The sequence below is a fragment of the Wolffia australiana genome, chromosome 13 (assembly GCF_029677425.1).
Source record: "Wolffia australiana isolate 7733 chromosome 13, ASM2967742v1".
NCBI classification, from domain to species: domain Eukaryota; kingdom Viridiplantae; phylum Streptophyta; class Magnoliopsida; order Alismatales; family Araceae; genus Wolffia; species Wolffia australiana.
Genome location: NC_135847.1, coordinates 4586125 through 4613259, shown reverse-complemented (window position 1 = coordinate 4613259; position 27135 = coordinate 4586125). Strand labels below are relative to the sequence as shown.

Genomic DNA, 27135 nt, shown 5'->3' with positions numbered 1-27135 from the left:
TTCCACAAAAATTCCATGGAGATAAAAAAGGACAAACATTCCACAAAAATCTAATTTAATTCAACAAAAATTCTCAAAATAAATTGAGAAGGGGACTTGGAAAATTCCCCATAATTGGACTCAGTACCGATCTTCAGAGCCGGACTTCGATCCCTTCTTTAAGCAGATGCTCTTTGACAGAGGAAATGGGCACCTGCCAACATAACAGGGAAATTTTAAATATAATGAACCTAATATTTTTAGAAAAATAGATAAAATTTGTAGAATTCTACTCACTTCCTTGCGGTGGAATATCCCAGCTGCCAGGGCAGCTGAGGCATTTGTTTTCTCAAAGACCTCTGAGAAGTGTTCTACTATTCCAGCACCGCTGCTGGCAATCACAGGAATGCTCACTGCATCTGATATTAGCTTGACCAAGTCAACGTCGAATCCCTTCCCCTGGCCTGCATACAACCGCTTCATTTCACTTAATAGGCTCTCCTCACCCAATATTAGGGTTTATAAGCGGATGATATCATCCATTCTGGCTCAGATCGTCATCACTCATCTCTGATTACCTCAGGACAGAGTGGTGTTCACTGTTCTGAGACAAAGTCCACTCATCATCATCTGTCATCTCTTCCAACCTTAGGACAGACAGCAACATTTTGCCTTCTGGGGAAGAAGCCATCGTAAACATCCAGAAATCGTCATTGTCATCGTTAATGACACAAGCGATTTCAAGTAAAAACTGGATGAAGACGATGGGAGGATGAGTTTGAGTGATGAGTGGACAAAATTTTGAGAGAGAGAAAGAGGACTCAAGGTAGAGGGAGGGAGGGAGGGAGAGAGGAAGAGAGAGCGAGCCTTGAAGAATTGAGAGGAGAGATGATGACTCAGATGACATTGATGATGACACTTTCAACATCGTCATCTGGTGGCAAATAAGGGGCAATGCTGATGACAATCTCTCATCATCTGGGAGTGGATGAATAAACGAGGAGGTTGACAACTTGTCATCAGCCTCTTGCCATCATCATCAAGGACAGTGAACTCTACAGAGAACGAAACTAAATGACGGATGGGTGTTGACAGACAGAAACATAAGGTTGATGGATGATTGATAATGGGTTAAATAGTGAGATCCAATTATCTCTATTTCTTACTCTCCCTCTCTTTTGAAGTCCATCAATCCATCTATATATACTGATAATATAGTTCTGAACACCAGTTCCGTTACATCATCCATTCTATCCAGCCTCGTGGACGGGGCATGAAATGAAACAGACACAGCCTGTGACGGATAACAGAGCAAAATCCATCCGAGATTTTTATTTGTCCTCTGCAAACCCTATTCACTGCCAGTCATACAATCTGTGTTAGCCTGGCTTACCATCACAGTCGATGCAGTTTAGAAGAATTTCGCCAGCTCCCAGTTCTTCAACAGCTCGTGCCAGCTCATACGCCCCAATTGGGCGACCGTCTCGGCCACCGTTGACCTGCTCAAAATCATGAGTATGTTCTTTTCCTTGAGGAAGAGCATTGATAAGCAAAAAACTCACAGTGCACTGGTACCACACATACTCTTCTCCCTGGGGACCTGGCGATAATAATTTATCAATTTAGTTACATTTAATTTTCTTCAAAATTCTTAACGTTTTTTATTCAACGTCTTCTTCAAAGATCCGCGGATAAGTTAGAAGTACAAATAGAGAGTGGTCTACAATTTTATGCCATTCGGGAATTTTTTGATCAATAGGAAACTTAAGATTAAAACACAACATGGTGTTAACAGAACCTGGTCTTCTCCGATACAATTTTAGGGATTTTGCATTATTAATCAGGTCTTAGTGGAATATGACCAAAAGTTGCATTTTATAATTTTAATTTAAGAGGGAAGTTTCACGGTACCTGGGGTGGATGTCTTGATGACCATAAATTGCACATCATCTGGGTTTCTGACGTACACTCTTCGGGGGTCTATGCTCACAACAACGGCCTGAGAATATGAGAAGCATAATATCACTGAATACATCCCAGAAAAATTGATTTTCTAAAACTTGTACTAAGTCAGAGAGCACGTACTTTTTTCCCTTAATACATTTTCCTTTTGGTCAAAACCTCCAACAAGCTGGAACTAAATAAAACTATGAAATGAAGCTAGTTGAATTACCCCAAGGGAGTCAAAGTTCCTTACTTGGATTTCAAAAGATTATGTTTCCAACATCAGGAAAATGTTTTTCTTCTGAAGAAAAGAGGGAGACCCCAAGATAGGTGATAAACCTGAGTCTAATAATATATATGAACGTGAAATACATGAAAGACCAGAGTGGTACTCTTCCCGCCCTTCACTCCCTCCAAACCCAGCATGTGATACAAACCCGCAAGTTTGCATCAGGGAGAGGATGGAAGGGTAGGGAGAAGACACCAGAATGGCCGTTGCCACAGGAACCAGGGATGCAGAGGCAGGCGGAACGATCGTCGCTTAAGAGGTCCCATGGGTGGATATCATTAAAGTGAAGAAAGTGGCTGGAGGGACATCACCGGGGAGCCAGACACATCTCTTGATACGAATTGGCTACCATCCTGAAGGGAGGGCTGTACTATTTGAAGAAATTACAGAAGGTCCAAATGACTAGAATGCCCCTATTGGGCTGGAATGATGACAGAGAACAGGATACAAAGGGGATCATATCAGTATGACACAAAGCTCTCCACATTCTATGTTGGACGTTGTCAGTAGAGACAGCCCTTCCTTTAAATACAACCTCATTGCTGTGCAGCCATATTGCCCAGAACACCATGATGAACCTTCCCCACTTCATGTGCCCCGCTGCACACGCCTCCCATTGGAGAGCCCCAGCAGGCCTCGTAGGAAGCCACGTCCACCTTGATGAGCTTCTGAGAATCCCATATTGCCGTTGTTACAAATAGGGCAAACTTTTAATCTCAAAGAACAGGTGAGAGCAGTCTTGTACCCAGTGTATCATAGGGCAAACTGCCGAGGTATCTGGCTTCTGGAGGACTCGTGCTATAATGCGCCGCCTAACGAGTAGCCAGCCAAAAACCCGCTCCTTAAGGAAATCTTCTGTTTCCAAAAGAGCCTACAGGTGAGGATTACACTTCGGCCATGGGGCCCTCTCGAACCTTCTTGTAGGCATCCCGAACTGAAAATGCTGGGCCTCTCAACATCCAGCCATCCTTTATCACTAAAACTTCGCAGATGTAATAGAAACTGCTGCATGTCCAGAAATTCGCCCACCCTCCGATCAGATAACACACCCTCTAACGTCAGGTTCCATGTGTCATCCCAACAAAGTTCAGAGGCAATGCCTGAGGGTTCTGTGCAATAGAGAATAGTCTTGGGAACTCCCATAATGTACCTCAAGCCAATCAGTCATTCATCTGATAACTAATAATGAGTCATCCCCCACTGGCTTCAAAGAATCCCAGACTTAGGGAAAGATCTATCTCGTATCTTGCCAGAAAGAAGATGCCCCTCAAACTGGAACTGTGCAATGCTCCCAGTTCAGCTCCATACCATAACTACCTTTCAGGACCTTTGTGACCTGGTCCTCCTTGGACCTCATAATCCTGCTCGTCACTAGTGAACAATGCCATTTGCCTTCTATGTTAGCCCAAAACCTCCAAATGTTGATTTTGCTCAATTGACCTGTGAACTAGAAAAATTTGCAAACAAGTCTAGCTTTCCATGATGCAGGTGATGCCATCTGCATACTAGAGTAACGGAATGCCCAGTAATAGGTCAAGTGAACATGCACAGATTGTACATGTAGCCATGGCATCCAGTTCAAGGACAAACAGTAATGGTGCCACAGAATATCCCACCGGCCCTCTTGCATAAGTGGATCCACCGCCCCTCCAACCGTTCATCCACTAACACCAGAAAGTAGTGGGAGGTAACACATCTCTGAACCCATGCCACCCACTACATGGGGAATCTTCTCTGTCTCACAGGTGCCCACAAAAAATTCTAGCCAAGAGAGTCATATGCTTTTGCAAAATTAATTTTCCACATTAAGTATTCATTGTCCTTTCTTTGCCATGCCACTTCGCCTGCCACGACACTGCCATCAACCAGCTTCTGCCTGGGATGAAAGCTGACTGAAAGGGTCCGACAAGATCTCTAATCACCTCTCGTAGTATATTAGCCAAAACTGACGCCATAATGATATAAATGAAGATACACAATGATATCAGCCTGAAGTCTCCAACTGTAATGGCCCCTTGACATTTTACTAGAAGGAAAAGGCGTGATCTGTTTGGTCACTCCAAGCCATAGTTCCCACGCCAAGACTCCTCCAACCTGTTCATGACCCCTGCATCCACCAACTCCTAGAGCTCGATAAAAAAAAAAATTGGGAATCTTTTGGGATCCAGAACATCCTCTTCATTAAATCCCTTGATAGCCACCTTCAGTTCTTCCATTGTGAGAGACCGCACAAGACAGACATGCTGCTCCTACATCACCCGAGTGGCCCCTCTACCACTCCATCTCTACTGGCTTTTGGGCCCCTATCTGGAAAAGGCTTGAAAGTGGTCTGTCACAGCCCCTCTTACTGATTGTGAACTAATTCATGGTTCCCCACCTGCAACCTCAGAATTTGACTCCATGGCCTCCTTCCATTCACCCACAGTTTTCATGATTTTTGTCTCCAGTCTATCTCCATTTTCCTATCTTTCTAAGCTACCGCGTCTCTGTAGCCCTTTTGTTCCTTTATCTCCTCTTCCGATGAGGCACATATAGCTTCTGGGTCATCCAACTGTTTGATACCAAATAAGGCATCCTTTTCACCATTTCACCACCTTTCCCCTTAACTCCTACTCCCAAAGACAGGATCTGTCCCTCTTGAATTATGCAGCGCAGGGTTGACACTCCTGCATCTGCCATATAATTCAGGAGTGGTCCAATAGTCACCCAGGGAGCGAGCACACATCTGCCATGGGGAAGTTATCCAGTATTTTTAATGAGAAAGAATCTCTCAAGGAAAGACCGCAGGTTTGGCCCCTTTGTACTCCTCTACGGGTATACACAATCCATAGGCCCCATTTCCTGCAGCTCGTGTTTGAAATGGACCAAAAGTCCACCAAACATGGGTCCCGCCCAGCAGCTCTCTTAGGTCGATCCCTTGTCTGCTGCATCACATTGAAATTTCCCCCAAACAGCAACAGAAGCCGAACATTAATAAATTATAACATGGTGATAAAGAAAAATCCAAAAGAACAAATGAAATTGTTGATCACTACTTTCTGATTTCTTTATTTTTCATTAGTATCTTTCTATAATGGCCCACTGGATTGACCCATAAACATTTTCTCCATGATACTCTGTAGTTAACCCTTATTCATTACTGAGTTGAGGCTAAACATCTTTCTTCTCCGAGGGGCTTATTCCAAATCCAGAGTTCTTGAAAGATAAAACGGATACAAATATAATTTGGGCACCATATGCTGACATCATGTATTAGATTTACAGGAGTACCATACCAGCAAGACATGAACATGGCATTGTTGACTATATTATGGGACTGGAGGAAGACATGGGGATGAAGGTCTTGAGAGGCGTTTATGCTACAGAGATGAACTGGGAACAATGATTGGCCCCAATCAGAGAGGCATCCAGTTTTTGGCATGGCCTGAAACAGATTTTCCCACAAATTCAGAGGTTTTTTGAACCCAAACGGGGGCACGGATGCAAGCTGGTCAATGCTGGACAGATGACTGGTTGGTGTCGCTAGACTCAGTATCCTACTGTGTTGAACTTGCACTCCTCCAACCCTAGGCGGCCATTAGGCTTAACACAGAGGAAAAAACTCTCTATTCAGCTATGATGCCCACACATCTCTATTTGAGATGTTAACATGGGTTTTTACAATATTGGGCCTCTTATGAAAGGCCATCTAGAGGATACACATAAGGGCAAAAAGGTAAATGTGAATATAACAAGAAAAGATATGGGCGCTAACATACTGTTTAGTAGGAAGTAAGGAACAAAAAGGGACCAGGCTGGTCGGTCATGTATTTTTCACCATCCTAATTACTATTAATTTTGGGTTGATCACCAATTTTGGAAGATCTTCCCTATTTTTCTTCAAAAACAAATCATGTATTAGATTTAACAAAGCATAACTCTGGCAGATTAAGGTTGATTTTTCTTAGAACAAAATATTTAGAGCTTTCCACTTAAAATGCAAATGGTTTTGATCTGGATAAGATAATCTGAGCCTGACTTCAAGATATCATAGAACTATCAATCTTTTCATACAACACAATGGCTAGACACATCAGCAAATTCAAGCCAAATACAGGTGACCAGAGCCTTACTTGATTGCCATAAACTCGAGAAATCTGCTCCAAGCTACTGTTTCCAGTTTTAACCTGTCAAGGTAAGGTTAAGCATAGGAAAACTCAACTGAAATGGGAAGTGGAGTAGCGAGTTTGTAAGCATACTCCAGTTTTCAAGTAATCTTCTGCAGCATAAACTGCATCGCTTCCAATGGAGATCTTATCTGCTCCTGAACGAAAGTATTCTGACGCCACTTCTAAACTTGAATAATGCCTAAAAAATGCATAAAGGGGAATAAGATCCCACACCTTGCCTTAAATGGGAGAATTGGACTCTTTCTTCAATTATATATGCCTTAAATAAGCAGATAGATATTAAAATTTGCCAAACACTTGACTAAATCACTGAATGATTTAACGTATCCAAATTCGATAGTGCCTAAAACATAACGCATATTTCTCTAAACACCAAAAAAATTACTCATAAAGTTGATGCTAAATAAAATAGGAAATTAAGATCCCACACCCCAGGGCCCCAGAATTTCAGGCTCAAAATAGCATAATTTCATTTTAATCTTTCTGTCTTTAAGAAGAAGGAAGGAGAAGCACACCTTTCCCAAAAATATCCTGCTAAAACACTGCATGATGCCAAATAAAATGTAATCTTGCTTTAAATGAGGCCGAATTTTTTTTCATAAATAGATCCTTAATAAAGTAGTAAAATAGGATCCCAAATCCTGCCCTGCCGCCTAAGTATCTGATAAGAATTCAACAGTAATCACGACTTAATCCAGAAGAAAAACTGTCTCTTGGCATCGTCGATGCCTAGAAAGGAACAACTGACTTCAAGTTCAGTCAAGGAAAAGGGAAAAGGGATAGAGGGAAGGCCGGGAGAGCGAGATTGCCGCTCCGGGGATAAGATGCCACCACGGTCGCAGGGAAGAACTTCTGCGGAAGTGAACGCGAGCAAGGTCAATGGAGGGTGCAGAGGAAAGGGGCGGAGGAAGAGGAAGAACCCTTACGTCTGATTTCGCCACCTTACTTCTGTCGTCGTCCTCCTTACGTTAGGTCTGTTAGTGGGCCGATGGGCTGGTTTGGCTTCCTGGGCCTCCGGCAACGCGGCCCGGGATCATATCAATACTCCCCCCTATTTGAGTCAGCCTGTCCTCAAGCTGGAAATTGGGAAATTGCTGTCGGAGGATGGAAGCAAGCTCCCATGTTGCTTCGTGGGGCGGCAGATTTTGCCACTGGGTAAGGACTAGCAGACCTTGGGACGAGGTTTGAAAAGCTGTGATTGTTTCGGGGTAGACCAGCTATTCGTTTTCTTCAGAGATAGATGGCGGAACAGGCTGAGGATGAGCTGTGGGTCCGCCGGCACGCTTCAGCTGCAAAACATGGAAAACTGGGTGTAAACGTACCTCGGGGAGAAAATTGAGGCGATATGCGACAGCTCCAATGCGTTGGAGAATGCGATATGGCCCAAAAAATTTAGGTCCCAACTTCTCATTGAAGCGACGTGCCAAGGTCTTCATCCAGAAGGGTCGAAGTTTGACGTAAACTTGGTCGCCTTCTTGGAATACACCTCCTGCCGTTTCTTTTCTGCCTGGTCTTTCATGTGGGCTTGAGCCCACGCGAGGTGCATCTTCAGGTTGTTGAGCATGACATCCCGCTCTTGGAGCAATTTGTCAAGGTCGTCAATGGGCGAGGATGGAGCCCCATACCGGACAATGGTGGGAGGGTCCCATCCATACACGGGACGGAACGGTGATGTTTTGAGGCCGGTGTGGTGGGATGTGTTGTAGCTTAATTCTGCCCACGGAAGACAAGTGCACCATTTTCGGGGTTGATCCCCTGCGAAACATCGTAAATACGTCTCCAGGCCTCGATTGACGACCTCGGTCTGCCCATCCGTTTGCGGTTGATACGCGGAACTGCGTTTGAGGGCGGTGCCTTGTAGAGAATGAAGGCTATTCCAGAAGGCGCTCATGAAGGTGCTGCCGCGGTCCGAAACAATGGACTGTGGAATACCATAGAGCCGAATCACCTCTTGAATAAACTTGACGGCCACCTCTTTCACGGGGAGAGGGTGTCGCATGGCGATGAAATGGCCGCATTTGCTGAGCCGATCCACCATCACGAAGATACAATCGAACCCCTTGGATTTTGGGAGTCCCTCTATGAAGTCCATGGAGATGTCTTCCCAGATTTGTGTCGGGATGGGCAATGGCTGGAGTAGCCCAGCAGGGGCGAGTGACGACGACTTGAACTGCTAGCAGCAGGGGCAAGCATTGACGTATGTTTTGATATCCCGATTCATGAAAGACCAATAGAACTGTTGATTAATGCGCAGGTACGTCTTGAGGAACCCTGCATGCCCGCCAATTTTGCCATCGTGAAATTCCTGCAAGATTCAGTTAACGTAAGGACAAGAGCGGGGAAGCACCAACCTCCTGTCATGGAGCAAGTGCCCCTCTGTCAAGGAGTAGTGTGGTGGAAGTGGCGCATTTTGTTCTGCCGCTTGGACGATTGCTTGTAAAGCTGGGTCTTGAGAAACCTCTTGATGGATGGCGGTCAAATCGAGCCACAGACTGACAGAGATGGAACCCAGGAGGGTGTCCTGGGAAGGCAGACAAGACAGCGCATCGGTCACTTTGTTGAATTTTCCCTCCTTGTATTGAATCGAGAAGCGATTCAATAAGATGCTTGAGGCTGCATTGGTCGGTCCGGATAACGAAATGCTGGAAAAGCAAATAATGCCGCCATTTGCGAACTGCCTATACTATTGCAATCAGTTCCCGCTCGTAAGCGGACTTGGGGCGTGATGTGGGCGGTGAGGTGCTCCAGGTGAGATTGGTAGAAGAAACACTTCTTGGAGTTGATGTGCAGGTGATGTTATGCGAGAACCTCAAGGGCTTGATGCAAGTGCTGAGTGTGCTCGGTGACGCTTTTGCTATAAATGAAGATGTCATCGAAGAATACCAGGACGAAGTGTCGTAAGAATGGTTGGAGGATGTTAGTCCAGCCCATCTCACGTGGGCCCATTAAGAGATGACCGTTGGACTCCAACGGTCATCCCTCCTTGTGTACACGACTATAAAAGCTCGATTGTACTTGTTGTAATCTTTTTGACTGATTTTTCATACAAATATATCGTTCTCCTTTTTATTCTCTCAATCTGTCTACTGGCATCATCGTGAGGTTTCACATGGTATCAGAGCAATCTTGAAATTGGCGGAAAGAAAAAACAACATTTGGTGAAGTTTGTCGCTGATCCGCAGCGAAATTAGGTTTCCACTCTTCGGTGGAGAAGACCGGCAAGGTCGTGTTTGTTTCGCTCGATTCTTCTCGGCGTGAAAGGTCGGCGAAGCCCTTTAGATGGAAAAAATCGGCGAAGCAGGATACTCTCGGCGAAGCCCTCTCGACGGGAAATAAACGTCAGCTCTCCTCTTCTTGGCGAAGAAGGCCGGCAAAGCTTGTCCTATTCTCCTCAGCGGGAAAGATCATCGAAGCCGGACCTTCTTGGCAGGAAAAGTCGGCGAAGCCCGACCTGTTTTTCTCTCCCGGCGGGGAAGCTTGGCGAAGTCTGAACATTGCTTCTATTGGGTATTCCTTTTATCGGGCATTCCTTCTATCGGGCGTTCCCTCTATTGGATATTCCTCCTATCGGGCGTCCCTTCTTTTGGGCATTCTTTTGGGCAAGAATACTTCTTTGGGCATTCTTCCCAAAACGGGATTCTTCTATTGGGTATTCTCCTATTAGTCTATTGAACTATCCCAAAACGGGATTATTCATTGGTGCCGTACTCATTCGGCAATAGTCTCATCTCAAGAGAAGAATCAACAACATTGTGCCGTATTCATTCGGCAAGCATCGACTCGACGCATAACTCAGGTCGGTGACTCTTACTCGACGCATAACTCAGGTCGTGAGGTTTCACAGAAGATTAAGTTCATCATCGCTTGGAATGTTGCGGGGCGTTGGTCAAACCAAATAGCATCACCACATACTCATAGTGGCCTTAATGTGTGTAAAACACGGTCTTCTCTATATCTTCCTCGCGCATCTGGATTTGATGGTAGCCGGACTTCAAGTCTAGCTTGGAGAATGTAGACATGTCATGAAGTTTTTCGAGTAGCTCTTCGACGACAGGGATTGGGAAGCGGTTGGGGACGGTGATCTTGTTCAATGCTCTGTAATCCACACAGAAACGCAAGGTGTTGTCTTTCTTCTTGACCAAAAGAGCGGGCTGGAATAAGGGCTGCAGGACGGCCGGATGATGCCGGTGGCCAATTGCTCAACCACTAGTTTCTCCAGCTCATTTTTTCTGCAAATGTGAGTAATGTTATGATCGACAATTCACGGGCCCTGTACCTGGTTTGAGGGCGATTTGATGGTCCAGTGGTCGTGATGGGGGAGCTGCATAGGATGCCGCGAACACAGTTGGGAACCGCCGTTGCAGTGCGATGCGATGGTCCCCCTCGCCTCCTGAAGCCCCGGGGGTTGGGGTGCACACCTGGAGAGTCGGAGGTGCCATCATCAGCAGGAGGTTGGTGTGCGGAGATCCCTTCCGCCTTGGATCCTTGCGTGGGCAGGACTCCATGAGGCGGCTGGTTCCCAGGTTGCCTTCGAGCATGTGCAAACTCCGTCCACCTGAAAACACAGCAACAGTAAACCACAGTGGGCCTGAGTCCAGCCTAAGGAGCCAAGCCAATCCAATCCCAAGATGACGTCGACGCAGAGCCCTTGAACCGGCAGGAGGTCGGTCATTACGAGATACCCTTGGAGATATAAGGGCACCTGAGGACAGTGCGACTCTCCCCTAATGGTGCGGCCGTCTCTGAGGCGGATGTCAAATGGAGCGATAGGGTGGAACGGTAAATTTAAGTCTCGGGCGACTTGCAGCTGAATGAAACTGTCTGTTGCTCCAGTGTCTATCAGAACCTCTATGTCGTGTTCTGCAAGTGCGCCTCGTAGGCGCAGAGATCGTTGGGTTCTTCGTGACGTCACGCCCACCCAGAGCTATTTTGTGGGATATGAAAGCCAGGGTCACATCTTCACCAGCCTCACTTTCGGTGTCCTTCGGGAACCTCTGATCCTCATGGTTGGAGTCATCATCCTCACCCTCAGCCTCTAAGCAGAGGTGAATCTGAAGATCCTTGCGGCAGCGGTGTCCTGGGATGAATTTGTTGTCACAGCGGAAACAGAGTCCTTGGGATTTTCGCTGGTTCAAGTCTTCCACGGTGAGATGTACCTTCTGTGTGGCGCCCCTAGCCGAGGTTGCTGGCCGCGCCCGTAGCAGTGGCTTGTCGGTGTCTGGATCATCCTTCTGCTTCGGTGGTTGGAATATGCGGACAGTCCGACCCTTGTCGATGTCGTCTTGTATCACCTCCTCCACCTCTAGAGCCAGATCAAACAATCCATCCAGGGACAGAGGATCTCGCCATCGTATCTCCTTACGGATGGCAGGTTTGAGGGCGGCCAAGATGGCATGGACGGCCATGCACTCGCAAAGGTCGGGAATATAACCGGCCAACTAGACAAACTTGTCTAGCAGTTCATCCACAGTGTTCGTTTGTCGCAGTTGAAATAGGCGTGTATAAGCTTGGTGTGATTTGGGGCCATACAACCTGCATAATTGGCCATGAAATCTTCGCAACTACGAAACCCCACATGGTCGTCCTTGTAATTGAACCATTTGGACACCTTGCCTTCTAAGTATGACGCTGCCACCCTCATTCATTATCTGTTGTCTGCCGTATATGACCTGAAATAGTGCTCCACTTTCTGCAGTCAATTCTCCGGGTCTCCGCCCGAGAAGAAGGGAATATCTGCAGTGGGGTGCCTATGACGTGACCCCCGATAGTTTTCCTCCGGCATCCTGAGCCCTCGTCTGCACTCCAGATCTTCAGGGTCATCAAACCCAATGGTGGCCTCTCAGACATTTATGGTCTTTCGATCATGCCTTGGCATCACTTGAGCCAATCGTCGGTTACGATCGGCCCCGAGGCCAGTTTGCTCCCCTCGATCTGGCGGTTTCCTCCGCCGAGGATGCTTCTCAGGACCTCTGTACTCCTGCCTTGGCTGGTGTTGTGGAAATAACCCATTTTTGTCTGGGCCCTTCGTCCCGTCCCTGGGGTCTCGAGGGGTCCCAACAGGTGGTTCTTGTGTTGTTTCAGCCCACAAGCGAGGGGGAGCTGACTGGATAAGCTCTCTGCAATGGCCACCCCTGCCTTGGGTCCATGGCCGTGCTTGAGTGGAACGGTGATGACCGGTTGACGAGCTGAGGAGGGCCACAAGCATTGGGCCCGAATTTGACCTGTGTCTCTGGTCATGGTCGTTTCCATCCCAAGGGAGCCCAATGTGATGTGGTTCCGGCAATCTCAGCTCCCAGATGATGTGCTGAGTCCACCGGAGACGATGGGCCACCTGGCCACCGTAGGTAGCCTCGCCCTCCTTGCTGGGGTGGTTCAGAAGGGTATGCTGAGGTTCTCGGAGGACCTGTTTGCCATGTTCACGCCCTTGCTGAGGGGGGGGTAGGATCCCTAGGTGGAGTGCAGGACAACCCACGTGGCCGTGGCCCGGTTCCTCCTTGCCGGGAGCTCCAGGGGGCAGTTCTGAGGGCATTCGCCCTTCCCAGGCCTCGGTGTGCCCAGCTTGAGGCTTCTCGCCATCGCAGGCGTCCTGAGGGTGCAGGCTGGCACGGAGCGTGGGGGACGATGCGGAGCTGCTGGACACGGGTCGAGGAACCCCAACCAACTTGGAGGAGCTGTCGAAAGGTGTGAAGATGAGCTGAGCAGAGCCAGCAAGGTGTCTCGCTTCTCGCTGATCAGCATTTGTTCTGCGCGTATTGCTTGGACATCTGCCGCTGGGACACATAATTTCATTCCATTCCATGTGCCTTTAATAAACATTTTCAGATAACAATATTGCCTAAAACACTGTATAACGATTCTCCCCCTGTTGTCATACACTGAGTGGCATTCAGCATGTCCCAACATGTTTGATGTTGACAACTAGCAGATGATTTGTTGTTGACATCCATCCAGAGGTGCCATTCATCGTCAATGTCATCGTCAACCAACAAAAAAAGCATCAACATCAGTGCATCGTCAAGAAATGAGGGTGGTTGACACCTGCTTCTGTCTTTTTCGGTCATCCACTGAGATTGGCATTGTCCAGCCGTCATTGGTCAGGCCTACTTCTCCAGCTGATGGGGGGCCTGGCAGTAGCTAGGGTTTTGAAAAAAGTGTTCACAAGGAAAAATTAGCAAGCTTCCTTCAACCATCGTCCCCATGTTAATTGGGTTAGAAGTAGGCCCAAATAGTAGTGGGCCTATTGAGATATGACGAAATAAATGAAGAAAAGAAATGAACAGGAAAGGTCTGTGACTGACAACCCCCCTCAAGCTGGTGAATAGATGCTTCTGATTCGCTGTTTTCTCAGCAATCTCTGTCAAAGAGAGATCTCGCCAACCCTTAGGAGATAATATCAGCAACTTGATTAGCTAATTTGATAAACTTTATTTGAACGAGTCCTCAGTCAATCTTCTCACTGGTCCAATGCTTGTTCAACTCAATATGCCTTGTTCTGTCATGTAGGAAAGGATAATGGGAAATGTCAATCGCCGCCTTACTGCCACAATACATGGCTGTGGCCTGTTCTGAGCCATTCCAAGCCCTACAAGGATACTTCTTATCTGCAGAGCTTTGCTGATACCTTTGACTAGTCCTCTGTACTCAGCTTTGGCACTGGACAAGGTAATTGCTGATTGCTTCTTACTCCAGGTAACCACATTCCCAGCTAGACATGAGCAGTAGCCTGTAGTAGATTGTTTGTCAACTACTGAACCTCCAAACTATGCATCCATACACACCTCCACACTACTGTCCTCATTCGACCGAAAAAAATACTATGGCTGCAGACCCTTTGAATATATGCCATCTGCAAATGAGATTGTAGGGGACTATCCATGGCACAAATCATCAATTCAACTGCAAAGGCTATATCAGGCAATGTATGATTCAAGTAGATGACTTTCTCAACGACCTCTGGTATTGGCCTTTGTTGTGTCGCGCTTCTGCCTAACTTTGGAATAAGATCAATTGGCACAGGAGAGAGTTCACACCTACTCATTTTTGTCTCTTGCAGGAGATCAAGAGTATATTTGTATTGTGCGATGAAAATGCCTGGAAGAGTAGGCTAGTTCCATACCCAGGAAATACCAGAGTCTTCCAAAGGATTTCAAATGTCTCCAATAGTTTGAAACTTAAAAAACAGTTTCCAACATCATCATTGCCTGTATTAATAATACCATCAACATAAACTAACAACACTAATATTTACCAGAGTCAGAATGTTTCAAAAAGAGTGTATGGTTGCAACTACTCTGGAAGTAACCCACATACTTCATGCAGCATGAGAACTTCTCAAACCACCCTCGGAGACTGATTTAGCCCATAAACGGCTTTCTTCAAATTACAAACTTTATACCCTGATTCCCTCTCGTAATCTCCACCGAGAGGCAACACCATATAAATATCTTCACTTAGGTCAGCATAGAGGACGGTGTTCTGCACATCACACTGTAATGGTGACCAGTCTAGACTTGCTGCAAGAGAAATGGGGATCCTCACCGTATTAAGCTTCACAAGAAATACTAAGTATTCCCAATAATCAATCCTACAGGATCGTGTGTAGCCTTGTACCACTCTAGACTAATGTGCCCAATACTTCATGGTAAACACCCATCACAATTGCACTGAGCGTTTACTAGGTGGTGTCACGATGATTTCCCATGATTCATTTTTTATAAAGCACCATTTCCGCATAGATAATATTCTTCCACTTTAAAAAATTGATGATATCATTATGTTTTTGGTATGGCCCCAGCTGGTGCTAGCCCACCACACAGGATATTGGGTATATGTGTGATATGTTCTATTCAAAGAAATACAGAAGAAGGAATAGGAAGAGAGCCGGTCAATGGCTCGTTGACTGCACGTGCTGGCCAAGAGGGGGACAAAACCCCTATAAATAAGAGAAGAAGAGAATGCGTAAGCATCGGGTCTTTTCTTGAAAACAATGGGATGACAGTTATGCCCATCAGAATGCCTGGAGCAGCAGAAGTCAGCTTGCTGATCTGGAGGAGGGAAGCTTCACTGTGGAAGGAGGAGCCACCTCTACGTCTTATCGTTCTTACTTCTCATCTCTTTCTTTCTAGCAATCGAGTCCAGACTACACTTGGTCATTTCTGGCGTTTTCTTGATTTCAAAGCTGAGAAATATTTTATTGATACTACCAAGGTGTATCAATATGATGCCCCGGTTAGATTGGCTCTTGCCTTTCCTTAAGGCCATTGGCCATCCAGCACAATTATCCTCATCAACTGCCCTTGGACAACCCTTGATTTCATCTAACTCTTTCAATCTGCATCTTCTTTGTCCAGCAAAATTGGAATGATTTGTGGCGGCTGATCATCAGTGGTCAGTGACCCCACCCTTCATGCTGAGAGTCTGGAGTTTGTAATTGGGATCTGCAAAGCAGATAGCATGGGCAGAACTCAGCTACAATACATCATACCATTCTGCAATAAAACGACTCGTTTATGTTCGTGATCCACCAGCCTTGATACATAGCGGTTCTCCACCCAGACCCATTGTCTATTTGGATACTCTCCTAGAAGAGTTAGGTCAGACATTAACCCAAACTATGATCATTTGCAGATAGCGCAACAGCATATGAAAAAAGGTGCAGACAAACATAGAAGTGATGTTCACTAGGACACTGGTGAACAATGTTTATCCCAAAATCAGACCTTACCGCATGAAGTCCTTACCCAAACAACTCTTTGAGAAACTATCGCAAAAATTTTTTGGCCACTTCACTGTTGTTGACAGAATTGGCCCAGTTGCAGACCTCCCATCATCGGCCTCCATTCATCCAGTGTTTCATGTTTCTAAACTTGGCAAAACGATAAGTACCAACATTATTCCCTCTATATTCAAAATAGTTATTTATTCCCTCCTTACCTGCTAACATTTCTGGTGATTATGTATCGCAGGTCTATGTTGAAGAAATCATCTCATATCTTTTTACCAGTGATGGACTACAATACCTTGTTAAGTGGAAAAAGCTTCGTAACTATGAAGCCACATGGGAAGATATGGATACATTTCACAAGCAATTCCCGACCTTTCCAATTGGCGACCAATGGATCTTAGGCGGAGGGAGTATTGAAAGGAACCTTCCCCATTCCTATCAGAAAAAGAATGCAAGACAGCTGCCTGACACCTGCAGAGTCAAACCCCTTTGACCATATCATTTAAGATCCTATATAATGGAGGAAAGTCCGCATCAAGAGGACAAGAAAGAAGTGTTGTCGCTGCCACAGGCTGGAGTTCAGGAGAGCTGTTCCGATCCAGAGAAGAGGAAGAACTGATCTGGTGCCCTCTTCATTATCTGCATTCTCTCTCTTTCATCTCTTTGTCATCTGGACTGGTGATTGAGACAATGATTCACATCATATTTCTTTGTACAATATCCACTGCTGATTTCCCAGCGACAAACTATTGCATTCTTCTCTACATCTTGATCTGCCAATAATTGATCTCTGGTTTTCTGTTACACAGTTCTTGTAAGATCTTGCTGGATCTTATCAAAGAAATTCTGGACCATTGGAGATTTTTCCATTTGGACTTTAAGAGACATATCCATGGTAATATTGTGTAATCATCAGTAAATAAAATGAACCGTCTAGCTCCTGTTAAAGCTGTAGTAGAAGATGGGCCCCAAGTGTTGCAATGAGTAAGTGTAAAAAGCACCGCACTTTGTTCACGCCTTCCATTGAAGGTGTACATCTATGCTGAGCAAATTGACGTGTCTCACAATGAAGATTAGACATGTTCACATCTTTGAAGAGCAAAGGAAGCATACGCTTCAAAAGTTCAAATGACGGATGCCTAAGATGAAAATGCATCAGGTTGATTTGCTCCACTTCAGTTCTTGTGCATCATAGCAAGACGCCAGACCACTACCAGCCACATCACTCACATACACAAGCCCATTTTTTACTTTAAAGGTGACACCCTCCGGTTGTTTGCCTTATCATAAACAAAAATACCATCAAGGCCAACAGAGATGATAAGATTTAAACCTTTAACAAATTCCTGCTGGATAGGCGCTTCACCCTAAGACCAGGGACATGTAGAACATGTTTAACAACAACCAGGTAAGCAATTTTAACATCTCCAATACTGGTTTCTGGTAGGACTCTGGCGCAGCCTTAGCACAAGAACGGTGTAGGAACACGACTTGAGTCCACAAGCCTTGCTCTACTTGAAGTAGCTAAGTCCTGAATCCACAGAACTAGCTTCTCCAACCCTTGAGTCCACAAGGGGTTGTACTTGAATGCACAAGCACAGAAGCACTCTCTAACAAAGAGAACACTCAGAGGGGAGAAACAAGAGTTTCAACAAGACATAGGTTTCAATAATTCAGTCAGGGGTACATGGGGGCCTTATATAGGCCACAAGGAGTGCAGGGTCGTCCATAATGACTGTACCCATGACAAGACAAGTCAAAACATTGAGAAAAACAAATCTGACAAGCTAAAACAGAGGATAAGCAGCTTGTCAGGCCTGAGCAGAGATATCCTGCAGATTCTGGGCCTTCTAGAAGCTGTCAGGAGATATTTTGTGTGGCTCAAGAAGATCCCGATGGGACAAAACAGAAGATTTGCAGATCTGACAAGTAAGAGCAGAGATTCTGGCATTCTTTGGGGTTCTTAGTTGACCTAAGAAGATCAATCTCTCAAGAAAGCACCAGAAGTTCATCAGCAAATTTGCTGGCTGACATGTCTCCTTGCGCTAGTGCGATGGCTCTTATCACCAGTTTCCAGATCCTCCAGTCGTGGCTTTTCCTCACCCTGCTTCTGAGTAGATGGTCCCATATTTTCTTGGCCATCATCAGGTTCAGGTACTTTCTGAATTAATCTCCTGTCATTCTGCTTAGCAACCATTGCTGTACACTAGTGTCTTCCTTCTTCCAGGTTCTATGCTTTGTACTCTTCAGATTCATCTCTCCCATGAGATGGTGAACTAACCCTTTATTCTCCAGGATCAGTTCCACGTATTGCTGCCTATCCATCAATTAAAGCCATTAAACTTCACAATCTGGGAACATCCAAAAAGATTATCTGGGTCACAATCTGATATGCCTCCCCAAATAAGCAGTAGAAATCCCCATGAAAGCAAAATCAAGAAGCCCCAAGAATTTCCAATAGTGGCAATTGCTTGATGGTTAGAAGTAATACAGTATTGGAGATATAGTGGAGAAGGTGGTAGAAAGGACTATGGAGCAACACAACAGATAGGATTAGCTGAATCAGTAAAACCCTGTCTCTGGATCGGGAACCCTCCCGCTCTCCACCAAGCTATCTCAACAAGTGCCTCCAAGAAATGTTGATAATGCCTTCCTGAGACCCCAGCCTTTATGTATTGGGAACTGCTTTATTTAGTTTGACAGCCTCGATTCTTCAAGTTCACTGAAGGAGCTTTGATCTTTCATAAGTCTTGGGAGGCCAGTATAATAGTGTCCCCCTCTTCCCCAATCACTTTATGGCCTGCTGAATCAATGATTTCTGCCATGGTCTCATGTCATCAAGCTTGCTTTGGCCCCAACTCTCTGCAAGCTGGCTCATCAAATCTGCTTTGGCATCAGCCTTAAGCCTCATAAACTGGTTAGCAGGCTTTCTCTGGCGTCAATCTTGTGTGAGCTTGGCCATCGGTGCTCCTATACTCTCTGTTGCCAAGTTGTAGGTTTCCAGGAAAGAACGACACCCACAGTTCCCAACAAATCGTGACCTCCAAACCCTTTCGAGAGTCAACAGTGACTTGTAAAGATGAAATAGATACAAGTCGTCGGCCACATTTCTCATAGTCCTGCTAACCAGGGTGTTCCACAAACAAGATATGAAGCAGAGTCAGACATCAAAAACACCCCAGTTGCTCTGACCTCTCCAGCTGGCGGCGGACCTGACAGTCACTAGGGTTTCATAAACAAGGTTCGAGGAAACAAAAACGGCTTACTTCCTTCAACCGTTCTGTCCATATTTACCTTGTTACAAGTGCGCCTGAGTAGTAGTAAAATAGAAAGAAGAAAAAGAAAAGAAAAGAAATAAAGGGACGGGAAATGTCTCCGACTGATACATAGTCATCATCAATCACCAAAAAAAGTGTCACAGCTATAACCAACATGAACAAGGATCAATATGGTTGACATTGATGGTGATGTAGGCAGTTGCCAAACCATAACACTACTATCCAAGGTTAAGCAACTTCGTCCTGATGAAGACCATGAACTCACCTCCCATTAGCGTCAGTGAAATCTCTAATACCGCCACCGACTGTCAGTGGTACAAACACATTCTCCGATGCCTTACGTAGTACCTGTGGATTATTGCAACGAGCAATTATGCTCCAGAAACCTCAACAAGTTAAGAGAGTTTCAGTTTTTTCTTCGCACAGGAAAAAAACTGAGAATATATTTTTAACAAGAGAGCATTAGAACTGAGCTGAATAAATTTCTTCAATTCATGAACAAGCCTATTGAGTAGAGAATAACAAACAGGAGGGGAACCACATCTCCTACCTGAAGCATTGGCAAATCCCCCAAGGGGAAGTCGCGGAAGCCAGTGATGTTAAGAAAGCTGATCTGGAATAAAAAGTTTGAAGACAACCACCAACAGTAGATGAGGAAAATATTTTTTTGAAAGGATTGACTGGATGAGAAATAAACTGCTCCAGGAAAAAGATGAGCACCTCGTCAGCCCCATCTTTGTAATATTGACGTGCAAGATCCACTGGCTTCCCAAGATTCCTAACCTTCACACAGCCAATAAATGAAAGGTATAATTGAGGTTATGAATCACCAAAAAAACCGCTATTTGGCATTACTGCGAAATTCCAAAATGATCTTACAAATTTCAGGATAAACTAACAGAAGGAAAGACCAAATATTCAAGAAATCCGACCATATTTGGAATGTATCGCGAAAAATGAAAGAACTGCATATTTACTCACCGAAAATTAAATCTTAACAAAAGGATAATCTGATATGAGAAAGGAATTTCAAGTTTACTCACCAAAGATTCACCAGGCCTTTATCCAAGAGATAACGGAGCCACAGAGTCCTCAATTGGACTCTATCAGCATTCTCAGCCTTTTTCCTTTCTAGCATGTTCCCTTTAAATTGGGTAGCCCTCTTGTTAGGCAGGGATCCAATAAGAAATATTGAAGTTATCGGCTAATTCTCTCTCTCTCTGTCCCCCGAGGCAAAGTGTGTTCTGCCGACTCTTCGCTCTCGGTAATGTCAATCCTGCCAAGCCCTCTCATTTCTCTTATCTCCCCTTGGATCTTATGATACACATCGATTCTTCTCCAAGAACTACCAAAGAAAACAGAAGCAGAAGATCAATCAAGAGACAACACTTGCATCCTAATTCAGCTCATGTGCGAACCCATAAAGGATCTAGAGGACTCATTCTTGGTCATTTCAAGAAAGGGGTTGCAGGCAGCAACCAAGAGGCTGGCTCAGCAGGATCAGGCCTGCTGTCCAGAGGGTAGATTTCCTCCAGGAACCTCCATCAATCTATCTCCTTCTTTTCCGTTCTTGTGGTCCTCTTTTTTCTCCATCTCTGTTCTTGATCCTAACCACAGATCTTGGATTCTCTTGAACAATCAAGTGGTGTTCTTGATACGAATTTTGGTGTGAATGGCCGATTTGAATTGCTATCTGATAGGATCCTGGATCTTGAGAGAAAATTGCTTCAAGAAATCTGAATTTCCCTCTTTGGCTCAAATAATGAATGATAGAACTCCATGCAAGAATAATCTTAAATAAAGGAAAGAACTCCATATGAGAATTACTATAGAAGTAGTAGATGAAGAGTAGAGTTGTGTAGAGTAGACTTTTACTGGAGATAGATTGAGTAGAGTAGAAAAATAGAGAGTATCCGAGAGAGAATCTGCCCGGAATGGTCTCCTCTCTATCTGGAGCTTAGAGGATCTCCCCCTCCCACCGAGTCACCACTCACCTACTTGGAAAGAAAATGAATTGATGCCCTCCCACTTTCCGCACTTGACTTATTTATTGGCTAGTTGTCTTCCCGCCTCCTCCTAGTTTGAAGAGACACGTGCTGGCTCCGACACACTTGATGGATGTTATCCTTCCTTTAGCCATATGATAGGTCCATGTTTGGACCCTATCACTATTGTCATCAGTTTGTATCTGATATACTCCCAAGGAGGATATTGATGTCTCAAAGAATGGGAATATTTGGAGATCAAAAGGTCCAAGAATTTCCAAATTTAGTACAGAGGTTCAAGAAAAAGCAGTTGAGATTCCGAATAAGAGACAGAAAAGAGTGAGCAATCAGTGGGAGATTGATCGGGATAGAGAGAGAACGAAGAGCAATATGGAGAGGTGAGTTGGTTCAATCTCGTCGTTCTCTGATCAGGGGTCCTCTGATCCAGCCAGAGTCGCCTCTTCTAACACCTTCCAAGAAATCCCTCCCTTCTGATGGTCTCGATCAATCTCCTTTAAAGTGGTAGGACACACATTGGCCGATGCTGGTCAAGTATGATGTGGGCTGCCATGAGCCACTGCTTTAAAGCACATTATCCACTTGATTGATTCTAACCCAAGATCTTGTAATGCGATTTGCTGTCTGCCAGAACTATTTTCATAGCATCTGTTAGGCATGTCAGATCTGTATGATGCACTTGTTTTCAGAATTGCATGGTTTCAGATATGCCAGATTTACCAGTGCGACTCTGATATCTTCCTTTTGGTCTGTTGTCTAACAGGAATATCCCTCTTGTGTCCATACGAATGATTTTCTGTTTTTTCTTTTCTCATTCATAACTTATACAAAAGCATTTAACATATCCCCGAAAGCGTTGCTTCTCATCTGGTTCACTTTCTTGCGAGAGAGTTCCCTTGTGCTTGTGATTTCAAGAGAGAAATGGTTGGCTTTGAGGACACAAAACACAAATTTCCTATCAGAGCTGGGTTTTGTCGATTCACGGCAAAGTTTGCAACTGTTCCTTCTTGGAGATTACACCACTTTCCCAATGCATGACTAATTTAAATATGCCAAGACCTGAGATATTTAAATGTAAATAGTGCTCATAAAGGCCCATTCATATAAATAGTGCTCATAGGTTGGGAAAGTTCATGACCATCAGGCATCACCAGATGGTTACATATAAATAATATACCAAAAGATATATCAGTTGAATGATAGGTTGAGCTTCTTCTGGGTACGAGTTAGCTGTATTCGGCTAGCTCTAGGGGTAGGTAAACCTCCAGTTAAATTGAGTTTGTGTTCCCCTCTCTCCAAATTCCCAACTCCCAGGGTGGGGAGAAAAACCCACCACCCTGCCTCATCCTTGTTTCTTTCTCTCACCTCTGCCTGTATATCCCTTCATGTGGGATTCAACAGTGCAGAAGCCTAAATCACTGGGATTTTTTTTTAACATTCCCAAACAACTGAGATAAGACAAAAGAAGATAAGAAGAAACCAATACCTCATTCTCTTTTGTCTGCTCCCTTACATCATATTGGTCTCCTTTCGTAACAACAAGATCCCCTTGGTCATTTGTCCGCACATCAAGACAAGCTATTACCTTTTCAGAGAATAATGCCAAAAAGATAGAAGTGAATCATCCATGCGCAATGTAATCTCTTCTCTCTTTAAATGGATCATAGGTCGTTGAAAAAATTAACCAAAACTACTTTGAAAGGATAGAACTTACTCTCTTAGCCAGCCTTGACGCATGTCCGATGCCCAACCTCTGTCAATGAAAACAAAATATAGACATAGAGCGAACAAGGGACTAAAAAAGAGCATATAATGGCATCTCTAACCTTGACCCCTGATGACCCAGACAAATCGAGGAATCTTCTCAATATTGAAAGACCCACATCTGAAAATTGAAGAGGGACAAGCATTTAAAATGTTTAAAATCCCATCACTTGGATGAGAAAAACAGTCTTTCGATGAGTAGGAAGACTCTACGCTCATACAATAATGTGACCAGAATACAGTAAGTTTGGACAGTAATGTGACCAGAATATGATAATGCTGTATGTAAAAGTGGTCACAAAAGATTAAAAAAAAACACAAGAGAATAATATTATGTCAGCAAAATAACAGAAAATCGCCGCAACAAAACCCTGACACTCATAGCGCCAGAAGCATATGAAACTATGAATAACAGAAAAAATATATCCTTTAACATTTGGCACTTTTTAATGGAGGAAAGCCATCAAACACTTCGTACCATATGTTTGAGACTAAATGGAAGCTGATATTGCACTACAGTTCCCAATTTTATGTCTTTAGCCATTCTGCAACATGTGAACGTGCTGGACCCATGCTGGCTTTGTCCGAAACATGTGCAACTTAAGACCCAAATGCACTGTCTATTGCTCCGGTGAGTCACTACTCACTGTTTTGCCTAAAGCATCTAATAGGCTACAGGGGATTGAAGATTATAGAGGTCAACAAAAATAAATAATGACATTAAGTACAACCGATTCACGTGATTACCCTTCAAAACTAATGTTAATCTAGAGTACAAGGAGTTCTTTTTTGTCACCATGAAAAGCATTAAGTTGTAAGTACCTCCACTTTTCTCTGGATGAAATTGCACAGCATGTACGTTCCCTCTTCTTATAGAGGAAATGAACTTTTCACCATAGTTGCACGTTGATGAAATCCATTCCTGGTTAGCTTCAGACTGTACCAAGCTCATTGATTACGAGCTGGATTATGCCACGTTGAATAATGCATAGAAAGAAGAATGGTAGCAAAAGAAACATCATACAGGCAATGCACGATATGAGTGAACAAAGTACACATGATGGTCTCCAATCTCCTCCAAAATATTAGAATCTTTTCTGATGTTCAACGCATTCCAGCCGATGTGGGGTACTCTTACTCCCCCAGAAGAGTCAAAGCGGCCAACCACACCAGGCACCAACCCAAGACCTTTTACTGCAATATTGAGAAAAAATCAGAATAAATTACTTGGTAGAGTGGCATAAAAATAAAACAGAATCGCTCATTCTTTTTTTTTCAAGAAAAGAATCGACCACTCATAAAAAATAATCTAATGGGCAGAAAAACTGACCAAATGAAGATGGAATACAAGCAAAAGAGATCATAAAAATATAGGACTTGGGCACGTCATGTAGATTATTTCCATGTGATAGGGGACAAAAGTGCATCATAGATGATATGAGGCTCCCATTGAATTACTGTCTAACAAGAGGACTAATGAGAATTTAAAACTTACTAGGACCATTCTCTTCACTAGATTCAAAGAGAAGCTGCAGCCCAAGGCAGATACCCAGGAAGGGACGATCTTTTTCTATATACCTACAAAGAGCTTCAGCCATCCTGAGGAAAATAAATTGAATACCGTTTAGTCTCTTGCATCGAAGGTAGTCAACAAAATGAAGTTACGCTTGACTTCCTCATAACAAGTAAACCTCATCGAAAAAGTATAATATCTTTTATAAGAGGGGATATTTTACAAAGCAATCATACCGCAAAAGCATAGCATATCCATGAAGAAGAAGGGATTCCATATCAAGAAATTTCGCCCCAAAAAGCTTGAAGAAAATTAGAAAATGTTTCCTTCTAATAAGAAGTCGGGTGATCATTTAAGGTAAAGTTCAAGCTCCACGTGAGGTAAATGGAATTCTTTTCGCGGGTAAACGGTATAATTACTGGAGTTTTATTTCAGAGGTTGAACTTCATTAAGGTGAGCATGAAAAGCATCCATGTCCCGCTTGAGGGAAGGGTGTCTGAATGGAGTGTACTCCCTCACTGTTCATTTTGGTTTACAGAGTAAACCTGTGCATCCAAAAAATTGAAAACAGTATTGAGCCTCTAAGTCCAAATTCCTTCAGCCCGAGTATAATTTTGGCTTGCATGGTGTACAATTCTGTTACGGTCCCAATGAAACAGTATGAAACGAAGAAGTTACATAAGGAAAAGAAAAGAGGAATTGAGTCCCCTGCGGTAGCACGTGACATTTTTTTTGAAGAAAGTACGTTTGTACGGGAAGTATAAATAAAGGGGGAAGGTGAATGAAGAAAGGGGAATTTTTCTGGCTTTGAGAGGAGACACAAGGGAAATCGGCTGCATTTGGTGGGAGCTCTGCCAGTGGAGTCTCAAGGAAGATTCTCGGCAATCAGGAAGAGTATGAGGATTATTGTTCAAGGCGGAGATCTAAATAGAGATAGAGATATTTGGATTTCGGGACGATATCAAATTCTTCTAAACACCTCATTTGAAGGAGGCATTCTTGACTAGAAAATGATACTTGTGGACTGCGTGTTACATCCAATAAACTATGTTTGAGGATTGAAAAAGTATTCATATCAAACTATGACAGAAAATGAAGACGATAAGGAACAAGAAAATGCTCATCACACATTTATAAATGTAACTCAAAGACATCTACAAAAGAGACAAAATATGGCATTTTGAAAGATTAAAAGAGGACAAAGAGAGTAGATTGTTCAGTCTCGAAGAGTAAAGTAGTTGCAACAAGCAATTTGAGACAATTTCTTTCCATCCCCAACAGTTATCAAGGGCATTTCCATTTTTTTTTTGGCCGCAATTTCCTCTAAATACTTGCAGCCGCTTAGGGGGGCACAGGTGCTGATACGAGCCTATTGTCACTTGGCTTCTTCTGTTTTTCTCTCATCTCTCTCTACACTTCCAATATCATCGAGTCTACATCATATTCATTAATATTTACTTTAATGTTCTAGCTTAAGAGTATAGTTTATGTTGGATTTCTCCCTATGACATATTTTGGAATCAGAGAGCGATGCTCACCCATTCTGAGTCAGCACATTCATGGCTGGCGCAAATGCCCCAACGCCGGGAAAGATAAGACACTCAGCATCGAGTATATCATTCGGATTCTTCACCTGGAAGGAAAAATTTAACAGAGCACAACGATAACTTCATGCAGAGAATTCCCAAGTAGAACTTGAGTGACTTTCCATGAACAGTTACAGCAAGATGTCAGATGTAACAAAATTAATGCCACAAAAACGAAGAAATGAGAAATTTTTAGATGATAAAAATAGAAAACAAAAGAAAGCAGGAAGTCGAAAAACTGGAGAAATTCGTCGATTGGTGAGGAGAGATGTCGACATTTTCACGTCGCATGAACATCTTTCATAATAGCTAAATTCGCAACTAACAAATAATTTCTCAGAATCGGACTTTAGGGTAGATAACAAAACGGGAGGGAAATCCGAGTTTTGGGTCTACACATGAAAAAAAAAATTAACAATCAGTAAATCGAATGCAAGAGATTCTCACGTCCTTGATATCGAACCCAAGATAACGAATTGCATTGCGAACGCTCCTGACGTTCCCAGCGCCGTAATCAAGCAAAGTCACCGCTGAAACATTGCCCAAGAAAAAAAGAAGAACATCAGTAAAAGAGAAAGTGACCCAGATTCTCGTTCAAACATCATCAACAAAAAGATCTCAACTTGATGCTGCTCGACAGATTAATCGCCTCCTAAGCGGCTGAACACGAGAGTGGCGGCGATTTGGGAAGTGAATGGATAGAGGGGATAAGCGAAGAGAAGAGGAAGAAGCAAGTTGAAGGGAAAGGGGAGGTGGCGGCGCCTCCATTGGCGATAATCTGCTCTACCCAGGAAGTAAAATCGGACAGGAAGCTCAGCCTATAGTCTGCTCTCGGCCTGTGCATCCGCAATAGTTTGTACAGGAGAAGGGTAGCGATGTAAACTGA

General features: G+C 44.1%; 1 protein-coding gene across 1 annotated transcript; it reads right to left on the bottom strand.

Moving 5' to 3' along the window:
- AT-HF (HIS HF) lies at positions 1 to 27135 on the bottom strand. The gene is made up of 19 exons (XM_078585038.1): positions 26873 to 27135; positions 26697 to 26779; positions 26202 to 26296; positions 24646 to 24749; positions 24175 to 24344; positions 23973 to 24087; positions 23213 to 23271; positions 23101 to 23139; positions 22873 to 22971; positions 20104 to 20166; positions 19934 to 19996; positions 19649 to 19731; positions 6451 to 6559; positions 6325 to 6378; positions 1891 to 1978; positions 1542 to 1579; positions 1373 to 1478; positions 277 to 443; positions 1 to 193 (listed from the first exon to the last, which is right to left on the bottom strand). The coding sequence occupies exons 1-19, from the start codon at positions 27015 to 27017 to the stop codon at positions 134 to 136; spliced, it is 1740 nt and encodes a 579-aa protein (XP_078441164.1). The 5' UTR covers positions 27018 to 27135; the 3' UTR covers positions 1 to 133.

Bases quoted from the DNA above. Each gene is read 5' to 3' on its own strand.
- AT-HF (XM_078585038.1), bottom strand. From the start codon at position 27,017: ATGGAGGCGCCGCCACCTCCCCTTTCCCTTCAACTTGCTTCTTCCTCT. The intron at 26,297-26,696 runs GTGAGAATCTCT...TTTTCCTTCCAG, and splicing joins TTGGGTTCGATATCAAGGAC to GTGAAGAATCCGAATGATAT. The intron at 1,979-6,324 runs GTAAGGCTCTGG...TCATATTCTCAG, and splicing joins CTCGAGTTTATGGCAATCAA to GCCGTTGTTGTGAGCATAGA.